The sequence below is a fragment of the Ursus maritimus genome, unplaced genomic scaffold, assembly GCF_017311325.1.
Source record: "Ursus maritimus isolate PB19 unplaced genomic scaffold, ASM1731132v1 scaffold_25, whole genome shotgun sequence".
NCBI classification, from domain to species: Eukaryota; Metazoa; Chordata; class Mammalia; order Carnivora; family Ursidae; genus Ursus; species Ursus maritimus.
In genome coordinates, this window is record NW_024425008.1 from 25,297,072 (window position 1) to 25,322,794 (window position 25,723).

Sequence of the window (25,723 nt, forward strand, 5' to 3'; positions counted from 1 at the left end):
GAGAATGGTATTAGAAACCGAGATCTGGATAGATAGTATTATTTTTAAGACCTATCTTACTGGCTCCCCCCCTCCCACACATACACTTGTGGTTTCAACAAGTGGCCAAAAGTAGTCCCAGCCTTCTTGGAACTTGAGTAAGTGTGAGAATTCTGTGAGCAGTTAAGAAGGGAGGTGGGATGGGGAGAGAGATGGTAATGCTGAAGGACAGAGAACCAGGGCACCAGAGCCTTTGTCTAGATCCTTCACGTCTCACCTCTGCATTAGGTCAGGCACACCATTATAGAGGAGCACCAAAAACACTCATTCAAACTGTCTTTGTATCTTTTAGCTAGGCCATGGTTGAATTTGGAGAGTCTAATATTGGTCACAGTCCTTTTACAAGGACCTTCCGGATATATTGTTCTTCGTGTCTAGTTCCAGGAAAATTATCTCTGAAGATAAATTTGTGAGCTTTCATCAGAAAACAAATGATGTGTAACCAGCTTGGTTCTCTTTGTAGTCTTTTAATGTTGGCTTCCAGAAAACTTAGAGCCAAATATATTGTGTGCATATCATTTGCTCAATTCAGGTTCTTGAAAGTACCTATTTGTTTCTTCCCCCAGGTGAACTCTATATTCTTTTAATCCTAATTGCTTTATTTACCTAATATTTAGGCCTAAGCTTGCTTGCTTGCTTTCTTTCTTTCTTTCTTTCTTTCTTTCTTTCTTTCTTTCAAGATTTTATTTATTTATTTGAGAGAGAGAGCATGAGCAGGGGAGAGGGGGAGAGAGAGATGGCAGACTCTCCAGTAAGCAGGGAGCCTGACGTAGGACTCAGTCCCAGGACTCGGGGATCATGACCTGAGCAGAAAGCAGATGCTTAACCGACTGAGCCACCCAGGAGTCCCTGGCCTAAGCTTCTTAAAGATCCTTTTCAAGTAGACAGGGTATTATCTTGACTGTTTCATAGAAGAAATGGGAGCAGGCTTCAGGAGCAGGACCTGCTCAAGAACCTGTTTTCAGGCTGCTGCCTAAAATGGTCCAAGAGAATCCAATTCTAAATGAGCTTATTTTCCCAGTGACCTGTATTTTCACTTGTTTGACAGTTTCAGTGTGAGTATTCACATATTCTTGACATCAGCTACTCTGCTTATACAATTAACACTTTTTCCCTACTTACTAAGTTGTGAACTTTGGTTTGCTTTTCAGAAGGTGTTATCTAGAACAAATCTGTATTACTTCCCATTCCTTGATGTCATATGAGCAAATTTTAATGGTTTCATATTACCTTTGTTCAATTAAGAACTTTATAATAAATATTGTAAGTGTTTTTTGTTTAGAGGGAAGTAAGTACTCTTTTAAGGACTTGCTGTTACAGGAGGTAAAAGTGGCAGCTATTTATCATAATACCAAAGTACTTTAGTAGAATTTAAGAAGAAAAAATAGAAAGCTCTCAATTCTTGAGAAACCAGATGATCTTTTAAGGTGATCTGTAATTAGAACATTTTAATTAGAGGAAATTTTAAACCATCATTTCAACCTTTTAGACTTTGCCAGCTCTGGCTAGTCATGAGCTTGGCTCAGTTTTCTATTTCTTAATTTTAGCTACCTGCTGATTTATGTAATTATGTTGGGGTTAGTGCATATGACTTCTTTTTTTTTTTTTTTTTTTAGATCAATGGCTTGGGTCACACACACACATAAAGATCAATAACTTGCCTGCTAAATAGCTGCAAAGTTATGAACTACATGAGAAACCTACTGATTCTTAGAAAAATTCTAGGATCTCAGAATGCCTGGTAGTTCTTAAAAGCCTAAAATGGAAGTTAAGTTGTCATGTTGCCTGTCTGGATTTCCAGATATCTGGATAAGCAACCTTCATATAGTTGTGTCAACTGAAGGTCATGGGGAATATAGAAATGTGAAGGCCCTTAGGGATATGTGATCATTACCACATACCATCGGGGAGTAAATTTCATGCTAATAAAAGTGTAGGCAGTGATGGGTCCTTTGCCTTCAGCTTCTTGTAAAGCATTTGAGTCTTTGCCCTAGGATGAATCCTTAATACATTTTCTTTCAGATGTCATGGAAGAATGTCCTCTTTTAGGTGTCACATCACCAAAACAAGTGATTCTACTATAATTATAGTTACTCAGTACAATGTAGCAAGGGACAGTTTAAGCAATTTTTACCCCTTCTGAGTACCAGAGTCTTTCAGAAAAACATGGCAGACTTCTTAATTCATTTTGCAGAGTGCTCAGTGGATGATTTTGCTGATGCCTTAATAAGAGTTTTCTATTTTTAAAGATTTTTTTTTAAGTGCTCTCTACACCCAGTGTGGGGCTCAAACCCACAACCCTGAGATCAAGAGCTGCATGCTACACTGACTGAGTTAGCCACGTGCCCCTTAATAAGGCTTTTCTGACTTAAATCTAGGCTTTTTGTCATCTAGAGAGGCTCCTGTCCTTAAATTAGTAATTAAAAAAAATTTTTTAATCTATTTAAGAGAGTGTGGGCACATGCAGGAGCATGGGAAGGGGCAGAGGGAGAAGGGGGAGAGGGAGAGAATCCCAAGTAGACTCCCCGTTGAGTGTGGAGTCCATTGCAGGGCTTGATCCCACGGCCCTGAGACCAGGGCCTGAGCTGAAACCAAGAGTCATATGCTCAACTGATGAGCCACCTCGGCGCCATGGCCGGTTTTTCCTAGGCCAGGCCCTTGCCTGACTGTGGAGATGATGACATTTTTGATGACTTTTCAGTGCTGTATTCTTGATGCCATTCCCTGCTGTTCTCTACTGGTTTCATTTACGTTAAACATTTCTAATAACCTGTAATCCTTTCCTTCTGCCTTGTGGATTAAATTAGGGGCACCTGGCTGGCTCAGACGATAGAGCATATGTGACTCTACGTTGGGTATAGAGATTACTTAAAAATAAAATCTTTATAGGGGCAGGGGAAAAATTAAAATTAAAATCTTTTTTCTTTCTTTCTTTTTTTTTTTAGAATTAAACTAGTGTGGTGAACAAATTTGGAAGCTTATTTTTATCCAAATATGCCTTGGAGAAGTTCTACATTTTCTGCAACTTTACTCATAGGAGCTAAAACTAAGAGTTTTTAGATCAGCTTGGAATGTGAAAATCTGTTATTCCTGCAGTCTGTCTTTTTGAACTTCCTCCTTGCTCTTAAGAATTGTTGTGCTTTTGGGAGCTAGGGAGTGGGGATGTGTGAGTATCTGATGGGTAAACAGATTCTGAAGAAAGGAGGAAGAGTGACACCACACTGGTAACTACATATTACTTTGAAATTTGGTTAGTTCCCAGACCTTTTGCCCTATAATATGTGTGTGTTCAAGGTTCTAAAGAAGTCTGTTCTTAAGCCTTTTGATTGATTCAGGAAAAGTATCACATGAACAAGAGGCCTTTAGGAATCTTCAGGGCTAAACATTCCCTCCCCCTTGCAGATTATTTAGTTATTGCTGACTTCAGGGCCTCTCCCTTTTGAGTGCCTGCTAACCCCTCCACGGTGGAGAATGGCAGACCGAGCAGTGCAGTGTCCCACTTGAGAGGACTCTTCAGGCGCTCTTATTTGCACCATCCCAAAGAATCCATCGCATTCTGTTAGTCTTTCTTGGGTTCTGTGCAATCCATCCTTTCAGACATTCCTTTTGTGGGGAGGCAACATGGAATGTAGGAAGAACATGGATTTTAGACTACAAATTGGCATAGACAATTTATTAACCCTGTGATGGGCAAGTTACTAAGTTTTCTCATCAATAAAATGGGATAATAAGGCCTCTCTGGGATTGTTGTGAAGATTAAATAAATATTATGTATAAAGTTAATCACATAATTCCTTAATCCCCTTATCCAGTTCCAAACCACTCAGTTGCAGAATCTCATGCCTAAATCACTTAATACTTTTTTCTTTGTTCCTGCGTCCTGGCTGCTGAGTGTTGCCACTGGAAATCTATGGTCCACAACCTCAGCTGAGCCTCAGTGCTGCCCAGCAAATACTTTTATGTGATTTTTTAAAAAAGATTTTATTTATTTATTTGAAAGAGAGTACAAGCAGAGCAGGGAGGAGTAGAGGGAGAGGGAGCCTGACTTGGGGCTTGATCCCAGGACCCTGGTATCATGACCTGAGCAGAAGGCAGGTCTGTAACTGACTGAGCCACCCAGGTGCCCCCTTTTATGTAATTTTAGTCAACTTTCTTCTAGTCTTATGCAGAGGTCAGAAGTTGGTGGCCCAGAAGAACTTGGTTCTATAGACCTCTTCTGTTTGGCCTTGAGATAGTTTTTCATATGTTGGGATTAGCTTTGATGATTTAAAACTTAGGACATTTCAAATAAAAGTTAAAACTTCTAGCTTCTTTTGAAAAAGTGAATGCTCTGAAAACACAGCGTGACATGGCAGTCATTGGTTTCTCTCTTGAGACAAGCACATCTTCTCACTTTGCCAAATCGTCCACGACCTTGTGGACTTACACTGGCCCATTAGATTCAGTTACATTGCTCACTTGGTCCTTGTGGGCACTGACCTTTTGGTTTTGTCCTATGGGCTGTCCTTCCTTAAAATCCCTCAAAATTTTCCCGTTCTCCTCATACCCAAAGCCTTCATCATTTCTAACCTAGAGTACTGGAATAGTGTCCTAATCCATCTTTTTATCGCTAGTGTTGTCCTGCTCAAGGGACTTGTCTTCGCAGTATTATCAGATTCATCTTTTTGAATTGCAAACTGAATCACATCACGCTCTTGTTTCAAATTCTTCATTGCCTCTCCACTTTGTACCAAGTGAAGTTGAAACTCCCTAGCATGGTGTTGCATTTCTACATGATCTGGCTGGTATGTCTCTAGCCACTTAACCTCTCTGTGTTTCAATTTCCTGCTATGGAACGTAAGAGAAGGAGTAGTTCTTACCTATAGCATTATAGTAAAAATTAAATTTAAAACGCATATAAAGCACTTGGCATAGTACTCAACCTTTAGTTAGTGCTCAATATATATTAGTTATTAGTATTATGATACTGCTGTATTTTTGTTTTGTTTTTTTCTGGACCGCAGGTCTTCATATTTGCCTTTTCTTTCCTTCTGAATGTTTTTACATCCCCATTTTTCCCTTAATTGCGGCTCATTCTTCAGGACTTCGCCCATGTGTCACCTCCACAGTACACTCCCCAAACCTCTGTATCCCGTGGCACCTGTGCTTACCTCTAGTAGTGCACTTTTCACGTTACAGTGAAGTCTTGTTTCTTATTCGTCTCATTTAGACTTATAAGCTCTTCGAAGACAGGAGCAATCTTACGTATCCCTGTATCCCCAGTGACCAGCACAGATCTAAGCATTGACAAATTAATGAACGATCAACATCATTCATGGCCGAAGATACTTGATTAATATTCCTAAATATTAGGGAATTTAGAAGATGTGCCATAAAACCTTTTTTAATTAACCTCTCGTTTCAAATTAGTCTAGCAGTGAAAACTATTCTTTAGTTATTATATTTTTCCCCAAAATGAAATACCTTTATTTCTGACCGTAAGTGATACATGCCTTTGTAGAAAATCGAAAGAAAAATACAAGTATAAAGAAGTCTTACTACTCAGAAAAAAAAAAAAACTAGCGTTATTAAAGTGCTTTAAATGCATAAGCTTTTGTGTGCTACTCAGTTTTATTTAAAATCTCACCTATAAATGAATCTTGTTTTACAGACAGCATTAGCACATCTAGTTTAATATAAGGAAGCTACTACTTCTGTGTTCCCTATTGCAAGTAGCTTCCTGTCTTAAATACTGAAACGTGCCTTCTGCTAGGGCAGCCATGGGCCCCAGAAAAGAAGTTGCAATCCAGTGTGTCGTACTACTGTGTCATTCCATATTACTGTGTTTTATATATGTCCATTCATTTACCCATGTATGCTACTTCATCTGTGCTTACAGGCCATTCTCTCAGTTTGGAGAACTAAAGCTAACAACTTAGAAGAAAGAAATTATCATTGGTGGAAGCCAAGGATGTCTTTTTTAGGACAGATTTCTTGTTTATCCCCCCATGCTTCTCTGCCACCCCATTTGACCATTGACATAATTGATGTGAAATTTGCAGGAATAGATCTTCCAGATCCTGTTTTCTTCTCTACATGTGCCTTCTCTTCTCTTTTTGCATGAGGTGTCCCATTTCCATTCTCTGCCCCTACCTCCACCCCATCAAGATTTGATTTACAGAAGAGGTGGGTTCTTTTTCTCCTTTTTGTAGTACATTCTTCTAGTAATTGTCCACTTCATTTTTGTGACCTGCCCCTTTCTAGGTAATGATACTGGTATACATTTTATATAGCAAACTTGCTAATAAGGCCAGTTTATATCAGCTGTATCGCCTTTTTGGTATGGAAAGACATTCCATAGCAGTGACGTATTTTAGCCTTCGGTGTGGATACTGTTTGAATAAATGAAATTTGCTGTCTTTGGGTTTCATCTTCTAATCCAATTCTTGTCTTTAAGAATGAACTGAACATAGTCATCGTAATGAGAAATATCAACTGTCTTCTGTAGACAGTGTTTCTTTCCATTCTCCAGTTTCTGTAAGTTCTCTTCCCCCGTGTTATTTGCTTCCTGATCTTACTTACTTTTTCTTTTAGATCACAGACTCTGCTGGTCATATTCTGTACTCCAAGGAAGATGCAACCAAGGGGAAATTTGCCTTCACCACTGAAGATTATGACATGTTTGAAGTGTGTTTTGAGAGCAAGGGTAAGTAATCAGAAGAGTGTTTTCCCTGAATTAAGTGTCTCCTCTCAAGTTAGAGCATGAACTTTCTCTCTTGGGCTATTACAAAGAGGAAATGGAAACCTCATTTGTTTATATGTCTTTCACACATATAAGTGAAAGTTGGCCAGTCAGCTGAGTTCATGTACAGGAGCAGGCATTTCTTGAATGCCGTGACATATTTGGCTTGATGGATAGAGTTGAATTTTGTGTAGATGCTGGAAAATAGTGCATTTATGTATATATGCTAGTGACATGTTTTCTCAGGGATTAGAAATAGGGTCTGTCTGACAAACAATATATGGCAAAGTTAGAAATAATTTTGGTCTGCAGAGCACTTCCTTAGTTCTGTCGTGCTGTGGACTCTTCTGTGCATCTCAAGGCCAAGACCCCATAGTACCTTTTAGTCTGTTACTTGATGGCTTCTCTGCTCAGTAATGGGTGAAAAGGTGGATTCCTTTTTACTCCCTATTCATTAGCTTAAAGGACACTAGATTCTAAAAGCTTAATGCATTTATACTTGTTACATTAGTTGGGACCCTTTTGGGCTGCAGGACAGAAAAACTCAAACTGCCTTAAAGAAAAAGAAAGGGATAGATCATTTGACTCTCTGAACTGGGAAGTTTGCAACGTGGTGCTGACCTCAGGCACAGCTGCATCCTGGGGTTTTAACGGTATCATTGGAACTCTACCTCTCTCTTAGTGTTTCCTTTCCTTGCCTCCATTTAATTTTAGTCTTCAGGCTTCCTCCGTGTAGTAGCAAAAGGACTCATGGCAGTTTTACATTTGTAGAATGTTCAGAACATAGGATCCTAGAAGAAGAGCAAGCACCTTTGCCAACAGTGCCAGTAGATTCCCAAGAATGGCAGACGAACCAGCTGCTTTTGACAGTTAATCAAGAATCGACTCCCTTGATCTAAAGTTGGTCAATGTAGCCTAAAAGCTAAGGGAGTTTGCCAGAAGTAAATGGACTAATAAATTAAAAATAAAAAATTAAAGGATTTTAATGGTGATTTCATGACTGATATCCTTCTCTCTGCTCCCACTGGTGCCAGTTCCAGGATGTCTCAACTATATTCTAGACATTTCCACATGGTTGTGCCACTCTTACCTCAAAACCAAGATGTCTAAGACTGTGTTCACAAGCCTCCCTTTCAAACTCCCCTCTCTTATCATTCCCCTCTCTTATCCCCTCTCTTATCTCTTATCAGTGTTATCACTATCTTTCCAGTTACTTGGGCTCACGCTTTGATATTATTTTTGCCTTTTTCAGCCTATCATCGGGTTATACTGATACTTCTTTCAAAGTATCTTCTGTATCTGTCACCACACAAATCTGAACTCTAGTCTTTTAAATCATGGATTATGTTGGGGTGCCTGGGTGGCTCTGTTGGTTAAGTGGCTGACTCTTGATTTTGGCTCAGGTCATGATATCAGGGTCCTGGGATCGAGCCCTGCGTTGGGCTCCATGCTGGATGTGGAGCCTGTTTAAGATTCTCTCTCTCCCTCTCCCTTTGCCCCGTCCTTCCTCTAAAAACATCTATGTGTATGTATATATATACACACATAGTATAGTCAGCACTCAGTTTCTAGTTTCATTTATTTTGATATGGAAACGTGATACCTTTCTTTGGAAGGTACTAGTCTTTGGAGCACCTTTTAAAAAATTGTCCATTTGACAGAGAAATGCAGAGAAGTTTGGTGTTTTTTGTGTTTTGGTTTGTTTTTCACAAAAGGGACCCTTTAGGGCCATGATGTCAGCTAAAGGGATAGGCTAGCTGGTCTGTGCAAGAGATGGTATGGTCTAGCCTGAGAATAGCCAGAGGCCTGTGGTTTTGTGGTTTCACTTGTGTTTGAATAGTACTAATGCTGTGCTATGGTAACAGAGAGATGGTGGGAAGAGTCTGTTAAGAAGAGAATATCTTAATCATTTGGGCCAGGTGGGGTTGTGAGCTGATTCAGTTTCATAGTTTTTTAAATGAGGAAGGAGAAGCAAAAATCTGCACTGCATCTCTTATGAGCCAATGCTGTGATCAGGATTACACATTGGATTTGGGAAAAGAGATCTCCCTCTCTTGGTGCCACTTTTTGTGTTTTGTTTTGGAGACTTACTGGATTATTGCTCAGAAGGCATCTGTGACTTAGTTTCTTAGTCCTACCTAAGTAGTCATTTCTGTTGCTTTCTCTCACTTTTTTTAAAATTTACGTTTTTTTGTTTTTGTTTTTTTGGTTTTTTTTTTTAAAGATTTTATGTATTTATTTGACAGAGACAGCCAGCGAGAGAGGGAACACAAGCAGGGGGAGTGGGAGAGAAAGAAGCAGGCTCCTAGCAGAGGAGCCTGATGTGGGGCTCGATCCCAGAACGCTATGATAACGCCCTGGGCCAAAGGCAGATGCTTAATGGCTGCGCCACCCAGGAGCCCCTAAATTTACATTTTTAAAAAGATATTTATTTATTATTTTAAAAAGATTTTATTTATTTTTTTTTGACAGAGAAAGAGACAGCAAGAGAGGGAACACAAGCAGGGGGAGTGGAAAAGGGAGAAGCAGACTCGCCACTGAGCAGGGAACCCAATGCGGGGCTTGATCCCAAGACCCCAGGATCATGACCTGAGCCAAAGGCAGACACCTAACGACTGAGCCACCCAGGCGCCCCAAGATTTTTACTTATTTGCCAGAGAGGGAGGGAGCACAAGCAGGGGGAGTGGCAGACAGATGGAGAAGCAGGCTCCTAGGGAACCCGATGCCAGACTGGATCCCAGGACCCTGGGATCATGACCTGAGCCGAAGGCAGACGCTTAACCGACTGAGCCACCCAGGCGCCCCTGATGTGCATTTTTTTAAAGATTTTTTTTTTTATTTTTAAATAATCTCTTACACTCAGCATGGGGCTTGAACTCACAACCCCAAGACCAAGAGCAACGTGTTCCACCAACTGAGCCAGTCAGGCGCCCCTCTGTTGCTTTCAAGTCGATCTTTCTAATCTATCCGAAAGAACTTCTTTACTGTCTTTTAAACATGCTGTACTCATTTCAATATTTGAGCCTTTGACTGTGCTTTGCCCTTTGCCTAGAGTACTTTGTCCTTGCCTTTAGGTGCCTTCTCTTTAGTGAAGTCTGTCCACAACTAATCCCTTCCCTTCTCTAACAGTTACTCCATAGCTGGGATTATCTGAACCAGTTTTTTCTCTTAAAGTTTTTACTCCTTTGCATCTTCATTGTAGCTGTTATGCATGTTTGTCTTAGATCCCCATCAAATATTCGAAGGCAGAGATCATAATTCAGTGAGTTCTCACTGAGTCGTTATTGAATTGACCTCAGTCCATTTCAGAAACTCCAGTGTTCAGGCAGCAGAGAGTGTAGTACCATTTTCTCTGGCTTGTACTTTGAAGAACTCCTATGCTTAAGTGGCACTTAACTTAATTCCTAAACTCCTAATTCTGTGCAGGCAGTTTTTTGGGTTTTTTTAAAGACTGTATTTATGTATTTATTTATCTGACAGAGAGAGAGAGAGCGCACAAGCAGGGGGAGTGGCAGGCAGAGGGAGAAGCAGGCTCCCTGCGGGCAGGGAGCCCAATGTGGAACTCAATCCCAGGACCCTGGGATCATGACCTGAGCCGAAGACAGACACTTAACCGACTGAGCCACCCAGGCGTCCCCCATGCAGGCAGTTTTTTATTTCATAAATAATTAGGTGAATTCCAGGAGATTGGGGCTGAGCAATTTTCTGGGACTCTTGAGTCTTTCTTTCTCTCCTGCTTGATGATTTAAGATTAAATTCTTTTTTGATCAATCTGAATCAGTTTACCTTTTCTAATATGAGCCTGCCTCTGTTGGCCCCACTATCCCAAATAGACATTTCTCTTTCTAAGTAGCATCCCTGAAAATTGTACTCTTCTTTACAAGTGTTTTTCTTGGGCTGTTCTCTTTTAAGTGTTTTGGGGGTCCTATAACACTTTATTAACCTACTGAAATGACCTTACATTGACCAAAATGTTTGAATTAAAGTGGAATATTAGCTAAATCCTGTGTTGTTTTCAGTACTCACGTTTATATTAAGTAAATCCAAGCTTAGCAAATACCCAGTAATCCTTTTTTTTTTCTTCAAAATTTGACAGGGCACCCTTTTCAGATGTGGAAATGTACCTTTTCAATCTTAGTTGGTGCCCACTACCTATTGTCTGTATGCCACTCAGTTTTGTACTGTTTTGACTTGAATTTTATTTCCTAATCCAGTAAGCCTGTACGTTGTCTCTTCTGCTATTCTGTCTCTCTGTAGTACCAGCGACAGCGTCTTGTGTCCTGCCTGCTCAGAGATGTTTGCCAGCAGCATGTTCTCGTTGCTTTCCGGCACCCCACACAGATAGAAGCTTTGTCTGGAATGCTTGTGATTTTAGCCAGAGCCAGGAATTTTCTGCAGCTGAGTAGGAGGAGGAGTTGTGGCTGTTTCCCTCTATTGAGAGGGTAGGGGTTAGAGAGAGGGAGGGTGGGTGGGTGATTTCCCGGAATTTTAAATATTCTACACAATGAATCTTTTGATTTCTTTCTCAGGAACAGGGCGGATACCTGATCAACTCGTGATTCTAGACATGAAGCACGGAGTGGAGGCGAAAAATTACGAAGAGGTATGTCCTGCTAACAGCCAGTAGCGTGCCATGCTAGGAGGTTTCTGTGACGTAGTCAGGCCAAACTGGCTGTGCTTTGCCCAGAAGGCTTTTGTTTTCTCAGCAGTCATGTGACAGCCAGCTACAATCTTACTGATACAAAAAGTTGTGTTAACAGCCTTGAACAGTAATTCTGGCTCTGCCTTTGGTCAAATGACTGAACCAGCTATCCCATAGACATGTTGGTGTGTAGGGGTGCCTGGGTGGCTCAGTTGGTTAAGCGTCTGCCTTCGACTCAGGTCATGATTTAAGTTGATTTAAGTGATTTAAGAAAATTTTCTAGGACTGATGAACCCACAGAAAGTTGCTCCATCTTTGGTCAGGACCTGGGAAGGAAATGTCCTAAAATGGAAGAAGATTGGAAGTGAGCGGCTAATTCTGCAACAGGAAGTAGTAGTACAATTGCAGCTCTCTAAGTCTTTCCTCTTTTTCTTAGTTCAGATTGCCAATAGAACAGCCCAGGCTGAGTTATGTGTAGGTGAGCAACAATAGCGAGGGAGGCGGTAGAGGTAGTGAATGGAAGACAGTTCCTGGTAGAGACTCTGAATTGCTTGTTTCTGTGTCTAAGCTGGTGTAGTTAAAACACAAAAGGCAAGACAGCCTCCTTATTTGATGACCTGAAGAGTAAATTGAAATAATCCTTTTAAACTTTGATGGTTGAGAAGAATCTTAATTATATTTAAATAAAGTAATGTATGTTAAAATGCTATTGTAAGGTATAAAAGAGAAAAAATGTTGTTGCGGTTCTTCTGAGGTAGAATAGGTAGGATGATTTTCAGTTTTCGAGGACTGCTGTATATCCTCAACTTGAGACCACTGTCTAAGCCGGCATGCATTGTGAACAACAGAAATTTTACCTGTTGTAACTTTTGCCTCCTAATATGATGAGTGCCATTATATTAAATAATAGGGCATTTGATTAGACATTAAACATCATTTTTCCCTCTAAAACAGGGCGTTATTGTGAGTTTACATAGAAAATGATGGGGACATCTCTGTCACAGAGCATGTTAGAACTCCTATTCCTCCTGGAATTTCTACCATCCTTGGACTTTGTTGACATCAGGGAAGGGCCTTTATCTTTCCTGACCTTTTGCTTAACCCAAGAGGGGAATCCCTAGCAGAAAGGAAACCACAGCACTTCCTTCGCCTGCTTCCTGCTTTGGAAGTCTGGCACGTCCTAAGCGTGTCGTTACGCACATGGTTACAACACAGCTCTAAACCCTGTTTCTTAACCAAGTAACTCCTGCTACTACTCTTTGGCGATCTTACCACCAACCCCTCCACCCCCCAAAAAGGCAGAGCAAACTGAGACAGAGGAGAAGTGGTTTCGACACAGGCCAAAGGCAGCCCTTTCCTAAGTCAGTGGCTTAAATCTTGCTTAGAAATAGCTGTTACTTGTCTCTCAGCAAATGCCTGTGACAAGAACATGAATAATAGAAGTACTTGTTCTCTGGTTAATTACCAGAGAGCACTGAGCGTATGTAGAGGTTTTGAGGCATTTAATTTCAGGCCCTTGAGGTAATAGAGAGCTTTTATCTCCAGAGGATTTAGGCCTGTTGGCATAAGCATTTGGCTTTGGGAAGGTGGCACATTTCTCTTAAGTTTTTTCACATCCAAAGTATCTCCCTCACAGTTCTGGGCTTCATGATTCTGAAATCCCTTGTGGTTTTGTAAAATTGAATAGTAGTCCGTGTTTCAGTAGCTGGACAGAGTACTACAATACCTACTAAATTGTTATAGAGGATTTACTTAATCAGTTCATGTGGAATTGCTATGTAAACAATACAAATGTAAGATGATATTTAGAAGCTAGCATGGTTGTCCTATTGTAAAGAAGCATAGAGTCTTGCAGTTTGAATTCGTTAGAGTTCGGAATGCTTACGTCCTCAGAAATAAAGCACTTGTGATTCCCTCTGTTGAATTTTAAGGACCTTTCACCACTGTCTTTTGCCCATTGGGGGAGAGGCATCTTTATAGAATCAGTACGTGAATTGAGCCTTTTTTTTTTTTTTTTTTTTTTTTGAGTTTGTGGTCTGTGAACTAGAGCAGCTGCTTGTGAGGACTAATTGTCTAATCCTGCAGTTGTGGAAATGAAGGCAACAACTATCCCACAAAAAAGGAGCTATCTGACACATACTCCCACTCTGGGGCTGTATATGTCCCTTCTTGATGGCGATGTCAGCATTTTCAGTACAACTAAAATTTTGTTGTGCCTGTGGGTTCTATTAGTATGTCATTTGCTATCAACATGTCTACCAAAAACATAGTCGCCCTTGTTGGAGCAACAGCTGAAGACTATTCAAAAGTTCTACTTTTTGGATTGCCCTCGGGAAGGAGGCGCTCTGGTTCTGCATACTAGATCCAAAGTCCTTTTCTCAACATGAGTTAAATGAAATAACATAATGGGCAAGGCACCTGAACATAGTTTGGTTAGTTCAGTAGATTTTGGCTCCCTTCTCCTACCCTTTCTGTAAACTATGACAGAGTAAATAGGATCATGTTCAATTTCAGATAGCCCTAAAATTGGCAGATTTATCTGGCCTTATTTTGACACATTCTTGACCTTTTGAGCTTCTGTGAAGAGGTCTGTGATTCACATACCTCCCCACACAAGTAGACTTGTCCTTGGCTATAGGTTGGCCTTCTTTTTCTTGATTGCGTAGAGTAGATGATCTTCACTCTTACTGCTGTGCTTCTAAAATTTTGGGGGCTGTGGTGGGGAGTGTGGAGGTAACAGCAATTTGACTGAATTTGGCTTACCATAAGAAGCTTCTCTTGAGTCTCAGTGCTCCACCAAGGAAAACAATCTAGCGATTCTCTAGACATCGGTTTCACATGTGTGTTTTAAGAAGCAGTTTTTCAGAGTTAAAACCTTTCCTTGGTGCAGTTACACATGACTCTGAATTCTAGGTTCAAATCACCACTAGGGGAGTGGAAGATTTGGATATGGCTTAAAAAGGGTAATTTCGTAGTTTTTTGGAGGTGTCGTACATACGCAGGAAAAGGCTTGCTGACTTGTAGCTTTTCCAAGCAGTCCCCACCACTGCAGATGAGAGTGATAGTGTGGTAGGGAGGGCTTTCTCCTGGGCAGTGGGTGAAAGTAGGCGCAGAGTGTGCTCTGAGGAAGCCTTTCTTCGGGGGACCAACAGAGGCCCAAAGTTGGCTCCTTTGAACAAGGCATTGAGTGGGAATGCTATACGAAGTATACGTTGTATTAATTTCCTTGAGTTCAAGGGCCAAACTAGTGTGGGGGGAAAAGGATAAAAATCAAAACAATGTGAATATGACAATGTATGATTGTTAATTTTGTGGCACAGTCTAAGTGCTGTAGGACTTTAGGAAAGAGGGAGTCCGTGTGGACAGAAGTGGTTAAAGAACGCGTCACGGTTAAGGCTTGAAAGAGAGCTAGGGTTTGGGTACACTGAGTGGATATGCTTCTGGAAGTCGTACGGTTTTGCTTGCATCTTAGAGCAGCAGAGCTTTGGAGTTTTGATGCTGAATAAATGCTTTGGTGACCTTGGGTAGGGATTCAAGAGACTGTGGTTCTGCCAGTCCTGTTCTTTCACCCAGAGTACTTGATAACTATGGAATCTTCGGTTTCGTTTGTAAAATGAGGTCCCATGTAGATCTAAAAGTCTTTATTGAATGGCTAAAATGCAGCTTACAAGGGGAATGCTACCCTCTAGTGGAGAACCTGTGGTACATGACATTGTCAAGTAGGCTTTGCTTTGATCAAGCTGTTGGCAAAATACATACATATGTATGTATTCCAGCCTAAGAAGAGAGAAGTAGACTGGAATAATGGCCTGCCGTCATGAAACATGTATAATTTCACATTCTTACACTTTGAACATTAAATCAGACATTCAGAAGAGCAGAACAACAGTCGGTGGGGATTTTGATACAGGTGTTCTAGTTATCTTTTTGTGCTGACAGTGATAAAAGTCTTGATGATATTCATTCAATACTGAGTCCTGGGCAAGCAAAGAGGGTCTTCCTGAGCATAGTGATGATAATTTGCTTAAAATTTTTACTCTGTTAGTCTCTAAAAATTAGAATAATAGCAGTATGAAACCAGGAAAGTTTGACTAATAAACTGGACAACTTACCCAGATCTTTGTGGCCTAATATAGCTTGATCACTTCACCTTTGATCCAGAAAAAAACTTAGTGTAGTCTGCTAGTTTCCTTCATCAAATTTTTAGTACCTTCAGAATAAAATGTAAACTTAGACTGGGATTCCTGTCTCAGCTCCACCAAGCTCTGAGAACCTGGGCAAGTTATTTAACACTTTGAATTTTAATTTCCTGATCTGAAAAATTTAGGGATAATAATCACCTTATATAGGGTTATGAAAGTTAAGCCAGATTACAAGGTATAAAATACATACACATTATGGATATATACTGATAGGTCTAATTCATTATACTACCTTCTTATCCTCTTCCTCTGTTGAGCTCCACCCTAACTTTTGAGCCTTATATGTTATTATCGACCACCCTCCCCCAAGCATGTATGTGTGTTGACACAAGTGCCCCCCCCCCACATACATATGCACATCAGACTATGTACCGTCTAAACACGGCCTACAGTTTCCTCCCTCCATGTTTTGGTTTGCAAGTTCTCAGCTTTGAATGCCTTTCTCCCTCATCTCTTTCAAAATCCTGCATAATTTGAGACCTCACCCACTTCCTGTTAAGCTTTCCTTTATCCTTGCAACTATGATTAATCTTGTGCTACTTTTTTTCCTTTTCACTTTTAATATGTATCTTTGTTGTAGAAGTTAATACATAATGTCTTATGCTATGGTTATAGCTTTTTATATGAGCCTCCCCACCAGACTGTGAGCTTCTTAGGAGCAGAGATCATCATTTATCTTCATACCTTACACAGTAACTACTCAAGAAAGCATTGTTAGAGTCTTCAAATGTTTCTTTCTTTTTTTTTTTTTTAAGACCGCTTTGTACATTTTTTTAATCTCTAGGTTTAGATTAAATATATATCCATTATTATTATTATTTTCCATTGAGTATCCAGGATGTGTTAGATGGTTGGAATAGAAAGTTGGTTTTCAACATTGTTTTAGTCTCTTGGCAATTCTTTAAGTTTCCTAGATTTAAAATTAATATCAAGTTAATAAAGGTATTTGTTAGGCAGAGATGTGTTTTAGGGAAAGAGATCTTCATCCCACTCATTGAAGGCTAAAAATAATTTAGCAAATTAAGGACAGGGTTGAGTAAGGAATTTCATTGAGGAAATAACATCAACTTGGAGAATGGAAATTGGGCTGTTTGGTTATGAATAGAGCTTAAAGAGTTCGGAGTAGGACCTATACTGGAAAAGGAGTTGGGGAATTGAATGATTAAGTAAACAGTGGCCTATATGCAGTATGGAATCCTGGGCAGCAGTTAAGAAGAATGAGGTGAATCTATAAGCACTGAAATTTTTGGAAAGATCTTATTAAATGAGAAAAAGCAAGCCATAGAACAATGTGTACAGAAGGACCCCAATTTATAAATATATTTTTAATTGTACGTTTCTGTGTATATTTATATGCACGCAAAAGCATAAATAGTGTGTATCTTCTAGCGAGGTCTAGAAAGATATACAGCAAATTCATAACCATGGTTACCTCTGAAAAGGAATGTGTGGATGTAGAAATTGAGGCACTATGTGAAGGTGGGCTTTTTGTTTTTGTTCCCTTTGCTTCTGAATAGTTTAAATTTTTAGCGAGAGAACATGTTTATGTGTTGCTTGTACAACTAAAAAATAAATGAAACATCAGAAAAGAAAAGGATTGGGAGCAGGATTTTTGGTCTATAATCTACAAAGGCCATCATCAATACCAAATTTATTTGATTTTTCGGGCATTTGGCCTATTGTCATTTAACAAAAAGGGTGGGGAGGGTTAGAAAGTAGTCTTCAAAGTAATTTTTTAAAAGAATATTTTCAGGGGCGCCTGGGTGGCTCAGTCGTTAAGCTTCTGCCTTTGGCTCAGGTCATGATCCCAGAGTCCTGGGATGGAGCCCGGCGCTGGGCTCCCTGCTCAGTGGGGAGTCTGCTTCTCCCTCTCCCTCTGCCTGCAGCTCCGCCTGCTTGTGCTTGTGTGCTCGCTTGTGCTCTCTGTCAAATAAATACATTAAATATTTTTAAAAATATATTTTCAACTGGCAGAGGCATGGCCATGGTTTCACTTCCAGTTCTTTTTGCAAGTTTCTATTTAGAGAGCCTTAAATCATTTATCGCTAAAGAAATTGTATGCCATTTGCTTTTATACTATCTCATTCAGGAAGCTTTGGAGATGAAAGTATAAACCAGGAGGGAAAATGTTAGATAGACTAGAGTTGAGTTTATTATATATGTCTTGTAGTGATATCTTTTCCCTGGGGAATTTCTTTGCTCTGTGGCTCTATATGAGATCAACAGATATGTATTCTAGATTAGTAACAAAATTTGGCATTTGGGCATTAAGCTGGGGAGTTATCTAAATACATTAACCGTTAGTTAAATGTTGTAGTCAGTTAGCTTCATTCTGTTTGTAGCTGTCAGTCATGCCATTAACTCTAGCCAACATTTTACAAATGTAAGAAAATGTACATCCGGTGAAAGAAAACTTAGGTGGATCATTGCAAATTCATCACATTTTATGTACCTTCTTTAAATATAAATTTAATTTTTATATCTCCATCCTAACAGCAATTTCTAGTTTTATTTTAAATAACTTTTATTTTTATTTTTTAAAGATTTTTTTTCAATATTTTTATTTATTTATTTGACAGAGAGAGACAGCCAGCGAAAGAGGGAACACAAGCAGGGGAAGTGGGAGAAGAGGAAGCAGGCTCCTAGTGGAGGAGCCTGATGTAGGGCTCGAACCCAGAACGCTGGGATCACGCCCTGAGCCGAAGGCAGACGCTTAAAGGACTGCGCCACCCAGGCGCCCCTATTTTTTTTTAAAGATTTTATTTATTCATTTGAGAGAGAGAGAAAGAGGCAGAGAGAGCACAGGCAGGGGGAGAGACAGATGGAGAGGGAGAAGCAAACTCCTCGCTGAGCTGGGATCCCAACATGGGGCTCAGTCCCAGGACCTGGAGATCACGACCTGAGCCTAAGGCAGATGCCTAATCATCTGAGCTACCCAGGTGCCCCACATAACTTCTATTTTAAATAACTTCACATGTTCAGTGAGGAATATAAATGAGCAAAGAGAACATAAGAACACCCTTAAACTCTCCCTGTTCATTCCACATTAACTGCTGTTAACATTAACTGAAAAAGAACAAAGAAGGTGAATTGGACAAAAGAGAAGAAAAAGTAGGGAGTTCTATAGAGAACATACAATAAATAGTGAGTTAAAGCAGATATAGAAAAATAATTTTTTAAAGATTTTATTTATTTGAGATAGAGAGTGAGAGAGAGAACAAGCAGGGGGGCAGAGGGAAAGGCAGAAACAGGATCCTTACTGAGCAGGGAGCCTGACGTGGGGCTCGATCCCAGGACCCCAGGATCATGACCTGAGCCAAAGGCAGCCGCTTAACCGACTGAGCCACCAGGAGCCTCTAGAAAAAGAATTTTTGATAAATTCTCTATGTGGGAAAGATTTAAGAGCAACTGGTATATGAGTTTTAAGATCTAGAAAACTCTGGTGGTATATCCTCATTTTAAAAGCGAATCATAATCTAAGATTGATAGGAAAAAACAAAAATAGAATAATGAAATCCTTGCTTTTGTCATATCTGCCTTTAGTTACTAGATACTCTTGGAGGTTTCACAGTGGTCTAGGTTGAGAAAGGAAAACAGTTCATTTCTTTCTCACATCCTTCATTCCTTAGCATACAAGGAAGTCCTTGGAGATTTCTTTCGATAACTGGCTATGTAATTCTAAAAACAAAAAATGCAGTGGGTTTTTTGTTGTTGTTGTTTTTTGTTCTTGGCAAAGCTAGGATTCATCTGGGCTCTGGAGCTCTGATATAAACCCTAAAGCTGTTGTGGGATTTAAAGGAGCAAATCAGAATTCTCTCATTTTATAGTTTCAGTTATTATCTTAATGCTGTAGTTACATATACTCTCTCATTCCTGTGCATTTGTCTATTGGGAATTTGGAGGGTTTTCTTTTAAAATTATGTCTAATATGACTCTCACACTTATGCTGATAATATTGTTTCTTTCTTGGACATGAGTGGAAGGGCAAAGTAAAGTGCTTTATTAAAATCAGAAATCTTAGGAAAATAACATATTTTACTTTATAGCCTACCATATTACAGTACTTCCAAGGAGGTTTTAATCAAAATTAAAGTATCAAAGTCTGAGATGGAAACACATGAACAGTTTGTGGGGAAGGGCAGAAGCCCAAATTTTAAAATATGTTAGAATGATAGCAGAAGACATTTTAAGTTTGGTGAAACTTTTAAATTTTATCTTACTTTTAAGTAATCTCTGTACACCCCAACGTGGGGCCGAAACCCGCAACCCTGAGATAAAGAGTCACATACTCTACCAACTGAGCCAGCCAAGTGCCCCGGGCTTGGTGAAAGACTCGTCTGTTGCCTTATGTTCTAGACCAGAGCAATTTTTTCAAGGAGTGGGTTCATAATTCCTTTCTTTTCCAGATTGCCAAGGTCGAGAAGCTCAAACCTTTAGAGGTGGAGCTCCGACGCTTAGAAGACCTTTCAGAGTCCATCGTTAATGATTTTGCCTACATGAAGAAACGAGAGGAAGAGATGCGAGATACCAATGGTGAGGGGAAGGCAGCTCTTGTTTCTTCATAAAGGAGACAGAGCTCTTTTTTCAGTTTTGCCAAATGGGGATGGGGGAATGGGATGATGGGATGATCATTTACTTCAGTGTTGTTGCTTCTCCAGGTAAATTAGCTTTGTTAGATTTTCAAGAGAATAGAAATTTCTGTGATAGGCAGTTGACCATATTCTCAGCTTATTGTGTATCAAACTGATAGTACTAATCTTTGTAATTTTTAACATTTATATATAGAAGAGTGAAATTTTAAGAAAAAACAATCCAAAATCCTACTGTCAGGCGTAGGGACTGAGGGAAGTTAATTAATTGCCTCCCCCCCCCCCCCCCCCCCCACCCGTCTCCCCACATGAAGAAGTGAGAAGAGGAGATGCGAGATACCAATGAGTCAACAAACACTCGGGTCCTGTACTTCAGCATCTTTTCAATGTTCTGCCTCATTGGACTAGCCACCTGGCAGGTCTTCTACCTGCGTCGCTTCTTCAAGGCCAAGAAGTTGATTGAGTAATAAGGCCCAGTTTCCTCCCACCTTTATCTCAGCCAGCTGAACATCACTCGGACGTGTCTGACCTAAGGCATCCTACTAACAGCACCATCAACTCACTTCATTGCCTTATAACACTTTTGTTTTTTTAGAGTCAACAAACACTCGGGTCCTGTACTTCAGCATCTTTTCAATGTTCTGCCTCATTGGACTAGCCACCTGGCAGGTCTTCTACCTGCGTCGCTTCTTCAAGGCCAAGAAGTTGATTGAGTAATAAGGCCCAGTTTCCTCCCACCTTTATCTCAGCCAGCTGAACATCACTCGGACGTGTCTGACCTAAGGCATCCTACTAACAGCACCATCAAGGCACATTGGAGCTTTCTTGCCAGAACTGATCTCTTTTGGTGTGGGAGGACAGGGGTTACCACCTACACCCAACAAGTCAATGAGGGACTTCTTTTTAACTTGGTAGCATTTGGACTGGTTTTGCAACAATAGGACTATTATTGGAGTTACCTATGACAAAAAATAGGGGTTACCTAGATATAATGCCAAAGCCAGCATTGGTACTGGGTTTCCTCCTGTGATCTGTTTGAACCATGTTTTCTTTCCTTTTCCTACTCTCTCACCAGCTTGGGCTTCACCACTTTAGTTCCTTTCCCAAGGTTTGTATGACCATGTTGAGCTTGTTTCATTCTGATTGTCCTCTTTGGATTTCTGTGTGAAAACACACTTCACTTTCTCTTGACCCGTAGCTGAAAATTTTAGGTAGCTTCTGGTGATACCCTTTCATAAATTTATGTCTCTTAAAAGGGTGATAGATGGGACACGTCATAGAAATGAGCTTTGAACTGTACATAACTCTTAAAGAGGACTTCATTTTAGAGAATTAAAATATTTGTGCTCAACTGCCTGAACCTCTTTTGTGTATTTATGTGTGTTTAGTTCTGTGCAATTTTAGCAGGTGTAGATTTGTGTGATCACCACCACAAGATGCAGAACAGTCCAACTCTCGTATCCCTGTACTACTACCTTTTTAGAACCACAGCCACCTCCCTTCTTTTTCCCAAAACCCCAACTCTGGCAACCACTGATCTGTTCTCCATTTCTAATTTTGTCATTTCAAGAATGTTTTATAAATGGAATCATATAGTAACCTTTTGAGATTGGCTTTTAAAACTCAGCATAATTCCCTTGAAATCCACCCACGTTGTTGCATCTTATCAATAGCTTGCTCCTTTGCAATCCTCAGTAGTATTTCATGGTATGGATGTACCACAGTTTGTTTACCCATTCCCCCATCTAAGGACATTGGGGTCATTGTCAGTTTTTGGCCATTTCTGCTAAAGCTGCTGTGAACATTCATGTACAGGTTTTCATGTGAACATAAATTCTCATTTCTCTGGGATAAATGCCCAAGAGGGCAATTGCTGGGTTGTACTGTAAGCACGTGTTAATTTTTCTAAGAAACCATCCTACTCTTTTTCCGGAGTAACTGCCATTTTACCTTCCCACCAGCAACTTGTGACCAATCCAATTTTTCCGAATCCTCACCAGTATTTGCTATTGTTATTATTTTTTATTTTTGTCATTCTTATAGGTGTGTCTAGTAATGCCTCCTTATGGTTTTAATTTGCATTTTCCTAATGGCAAATGATGTTGAACATCTTTTCACGTGCTTAGTTATCATTTATATATCCCTGTTAGTGAAATATCTTTTCCTATCCTTTTTGCCCACTTTCTAATTAGCTTGTTTTTTCTACTAAGTTTTGAGAGTTCCCTATATATCCTAGATATAAATCCTTTGTCAGATATGTGGTTGCTTGAATTTTTAACATAACTTCTAGTAAGAAAAATATAAGTAAAATTTACCAACTCTTCTTATGTGGCCAGTTGCTGACTTAATTCCTGCCCTTGTGTTCCGTCTAGCAAATTAAGACATATGGGGCATAAAAAAAAACACATCTGGGAGGATTATGAATAGAGTAAATACTTGAAAATGCATTTTGCGAAAGCAAAGCCAAGAATTGCTGTGGGAATATAAGGTGCCTAAAGGCCATTAAGTAAGAGAAGGTATGGATACAAGTGACCATGTTTGTGAACAGTTACGAAAACTGTCACTTGAAATTTTCTCCATTTCGCCCAGATAAGTGGATAGGAGTCTGTCCTTTCTGTAATCTCTTTTAACCCCTGCTGACTGTTACCGGGCTTTGTCTAATAGTGGCAAGAATTACAGGACTTAGGGTATATAGCTTGCAGTTAAGAAGCAGTGCATTAGAATTAACAGAGAACACTGCTGTGATGACCAGGGTAAAATACAAAAGTAGAAGAGGGAGTGAGTTATTGAGTTATGTTGTTAAAAATCTCAGGCTGTTCTGTGAATGTTCCAGCTGCTGTGAACCCAGAAGCCCTTTTTCCCCCTCTTCTTTTGTGAATTTTTCTGGTGTGGCAGAGTGGTTCTTCCATTAATTTGTGCAACATTGCCATCTGCTGGTAGGAATTGATAGGTACGGCTTCTGAGAACCTGGAGGCCAAATCCTCACCATAAGGACAGTGGATGTTGAGAAAGTCCACCTGTGGTATTACGTATACTAGATGACAGAGGATACATCCAAGTAGGGAAGAGAATAACCGAATTTGTGGGTCAGATCCATTCTTAGAGGTCTAAAGGTCAAATTTTGTTCTGTACCATTAGCTGAATAAGAAACTCACACTTCTGACTGGTGCCTTTCCCCTTTTTCAGAAGCAATGAAAGTTCTTCACTCGGTTATATTCTTCTGTTTTGACAAAATGGCAAAGAAGAAGATAGGAGAATATTTTCTTTGACTGATGTTTTTGTTCCCGAATGTGACTTTGTGAAACAGCTGGGATTTTTTCCATGTCGTTCCCTTTTACTCTCATGCCAAAAATACCAACTCAGACATTTGTGCTTTTGGTTTAAAGTTCATTGATAATTACACCTTGATTTTATCGAAAAAGTAAAAATTATTTGCCTTTGTTAGAAGGCTAGTGCAAAGAGTAAATCAGCTTTAAAAATGGGGATTTTATCTGCTTTCCTCCGTTTTGAGCCTTTTCAACACAGTCTATATAACATAGATAGGAATGATACAGTTTAAGCACTGTTGTACCATTGTCATAAACTCCTATCGTAAGCCATTTTTCTGTTTGTTTAATGGAAAGAGGCATGTGGGGTTTCTATAGATTCACTTGTAAATGTTGGATTGGGGATTTTTGTGTAAATTTTCTCAAATAAATGCTAGCAGAAACCATTTTAGGTGTATTTTTCTGTTACTCTTGAGTATCTCTTTGTCTGAATTGGTAAAAATTATTCCATATTCTTCAGTTTTAAAGTATGGCAAATTATCTGTGATAAATTAGAGAAAAGGTTGTATGTAATTTACTGCAGATGGATAAAGTTTATTTGAGCTAATACAATTTTATATATAAATATGTAAGCTATATGTAATGTGTATAAAAACATAATCATAATAATTAACATTTTTAAAAAGGCAAAATAGGGTTCTGTAAGCCAAGCATTTTCTGTAGCTTCTCTCTTTTGGAAACTGCTTTTGGCATTATTCCTAGAGTGTTCTCTCCCTTACCCTCAATTCTTAAAATACCCCTCTCAATTTAGAACCTCTCAGGAATTGCTTTTTTGCCCATCACATCTATATAAAACCGAGCCCAGCAGGTTAAGGCCATTTTCTCCTTCCTTTTACTTACAATTGGACATTTTTCATAAAGCTCCTTTCCAAGAATCCACCTGAATGCTTTGCACATTCACAGGCTGGTATCTTATTTACCCTCAACCTCCATTCCCCCCCCCAAAACAGATAATTTGTCAGTGAATCTATAGTCCATAAAGTAGGGATTCCCAAATTTGAGTATAACTATTTTAATAACAAAAATGTCTTATTTCTCACTGATTATTTACTTTCAGAGAACATAAACAATGAACGAGTTCAGCAAAACTTTTAAATGAACTTCATAGTCTCAGCAGTATCCTACTTTAACACTAAATGGTAGTATGTGTTCTGCATATTATTATTCAGTCTGCTGTAGTGGTAACCCACATAATATAAACCCCAAGTGTAGTTTTAAATTTTCTAGTACCACAATAAAGTAAAAAGAAACAGGCGGAAGTAGTTTTAATAATATAGTCTAACACATCCAAAATAGCATTTCAACATGTAGTCAATATAAAAATGATTAATTAATATTTTACTTTTTAAAAAATATTAGAGAGTGAGAGAGCACAAGCGGGGGAGCGGCAAAGGGAGAGGGAGAAGCAGGCTCCCTGCTGAGCAGAGAGCCCAACCTGGGGCTGGATCTCAGGACCCTGGGATCATGACCTGAGCTGAAGTCAGACACCCAACCGACTGAGCCACCCAGGCACCTCATGAATATTTTCCTTTTTTACCACCATATAAAGCCTTTGAAGTCCAGTGTGCATTTTACAACGACAACCCATCTCCATTCAGACTAGCCACAATTCAAATGTTTAATAGCTGCGTGTAGCTAGAAGCTACCATATTGGAAAATGAAGGTACAGACTTTGCTTGGTACTTTGGTAGATTTTTTAGTCTTTACGGTGATTCTGTGGCCCCAGGGATCCGCCATTCACAACTGGGAACTTCTGCTATATATCATCTTAAATATTTACTTGTTAAGATATAACATGGAAATACCCATTTTTGACCAGAGGCAATTTGAAATCAGTTATACCTTTAGAATGTTCAGTATTTCTGGACTTATGCATATTCAAAGGCCAGATGTTTAGTTTCATTTATATCTAGTATAACGAAGAACTGAGCATGAGTGTTTCTGTTCTGTATTCTCTAAAAGAACAGGACATTTTTCTGTTAAGCTTGTATCTGTGCATTATAACTAAAACAATTTATAATATCAGGCTAACCAAGCTACTGAAAACTATCATGCCTCATGGCAAAGATGCCAGAAAAAAATGAATAAGCTGTGGCTGAAACCTATTTACTTTTGATTTTAAGTAACTATTTTTTCCATTCTTTTAACGGAAACTCCCCTCCCCACATTTTTTGAACATATATTCTGCTTAATATGCTGAGCTA

General features: G+C 39.5%; 1 protein-coding gene across 1 annotated transcript in view; it reads left to right on the forward strand.

The window, feature by feature from the left end:
- Positions 1-23,905, forward strand: part of TMED10 (transmembrane p24 trafficking protein 10) — a 37,866-nt gene extending 13,961 nt beyond the window's left edge. Inside the window, exons 2-5 of the mRNA XM_008699578.2 lie at positions 6,613-6,724; positions 11,290-11,363; positions 20,011-20,137; positions 20,789-23,905. Coding sequence (XP_008697800.1) covers positions 6,613-6,724; positions 11,290-11,363; positions 20,011-20,137; positions 20,789-20,910 — 435 coding nt within the window. The 3' untranslated portion in view covers positions 20,911-23,905. The remainder of the gene's footprint in view (positions 1-6,612; positions 6,725-11,289; positions 11,364-20,010; positions 20,138-20,788) is intronic.
- Positions 23,906-25,723: the final 1,818 nt, after the last annotated feature.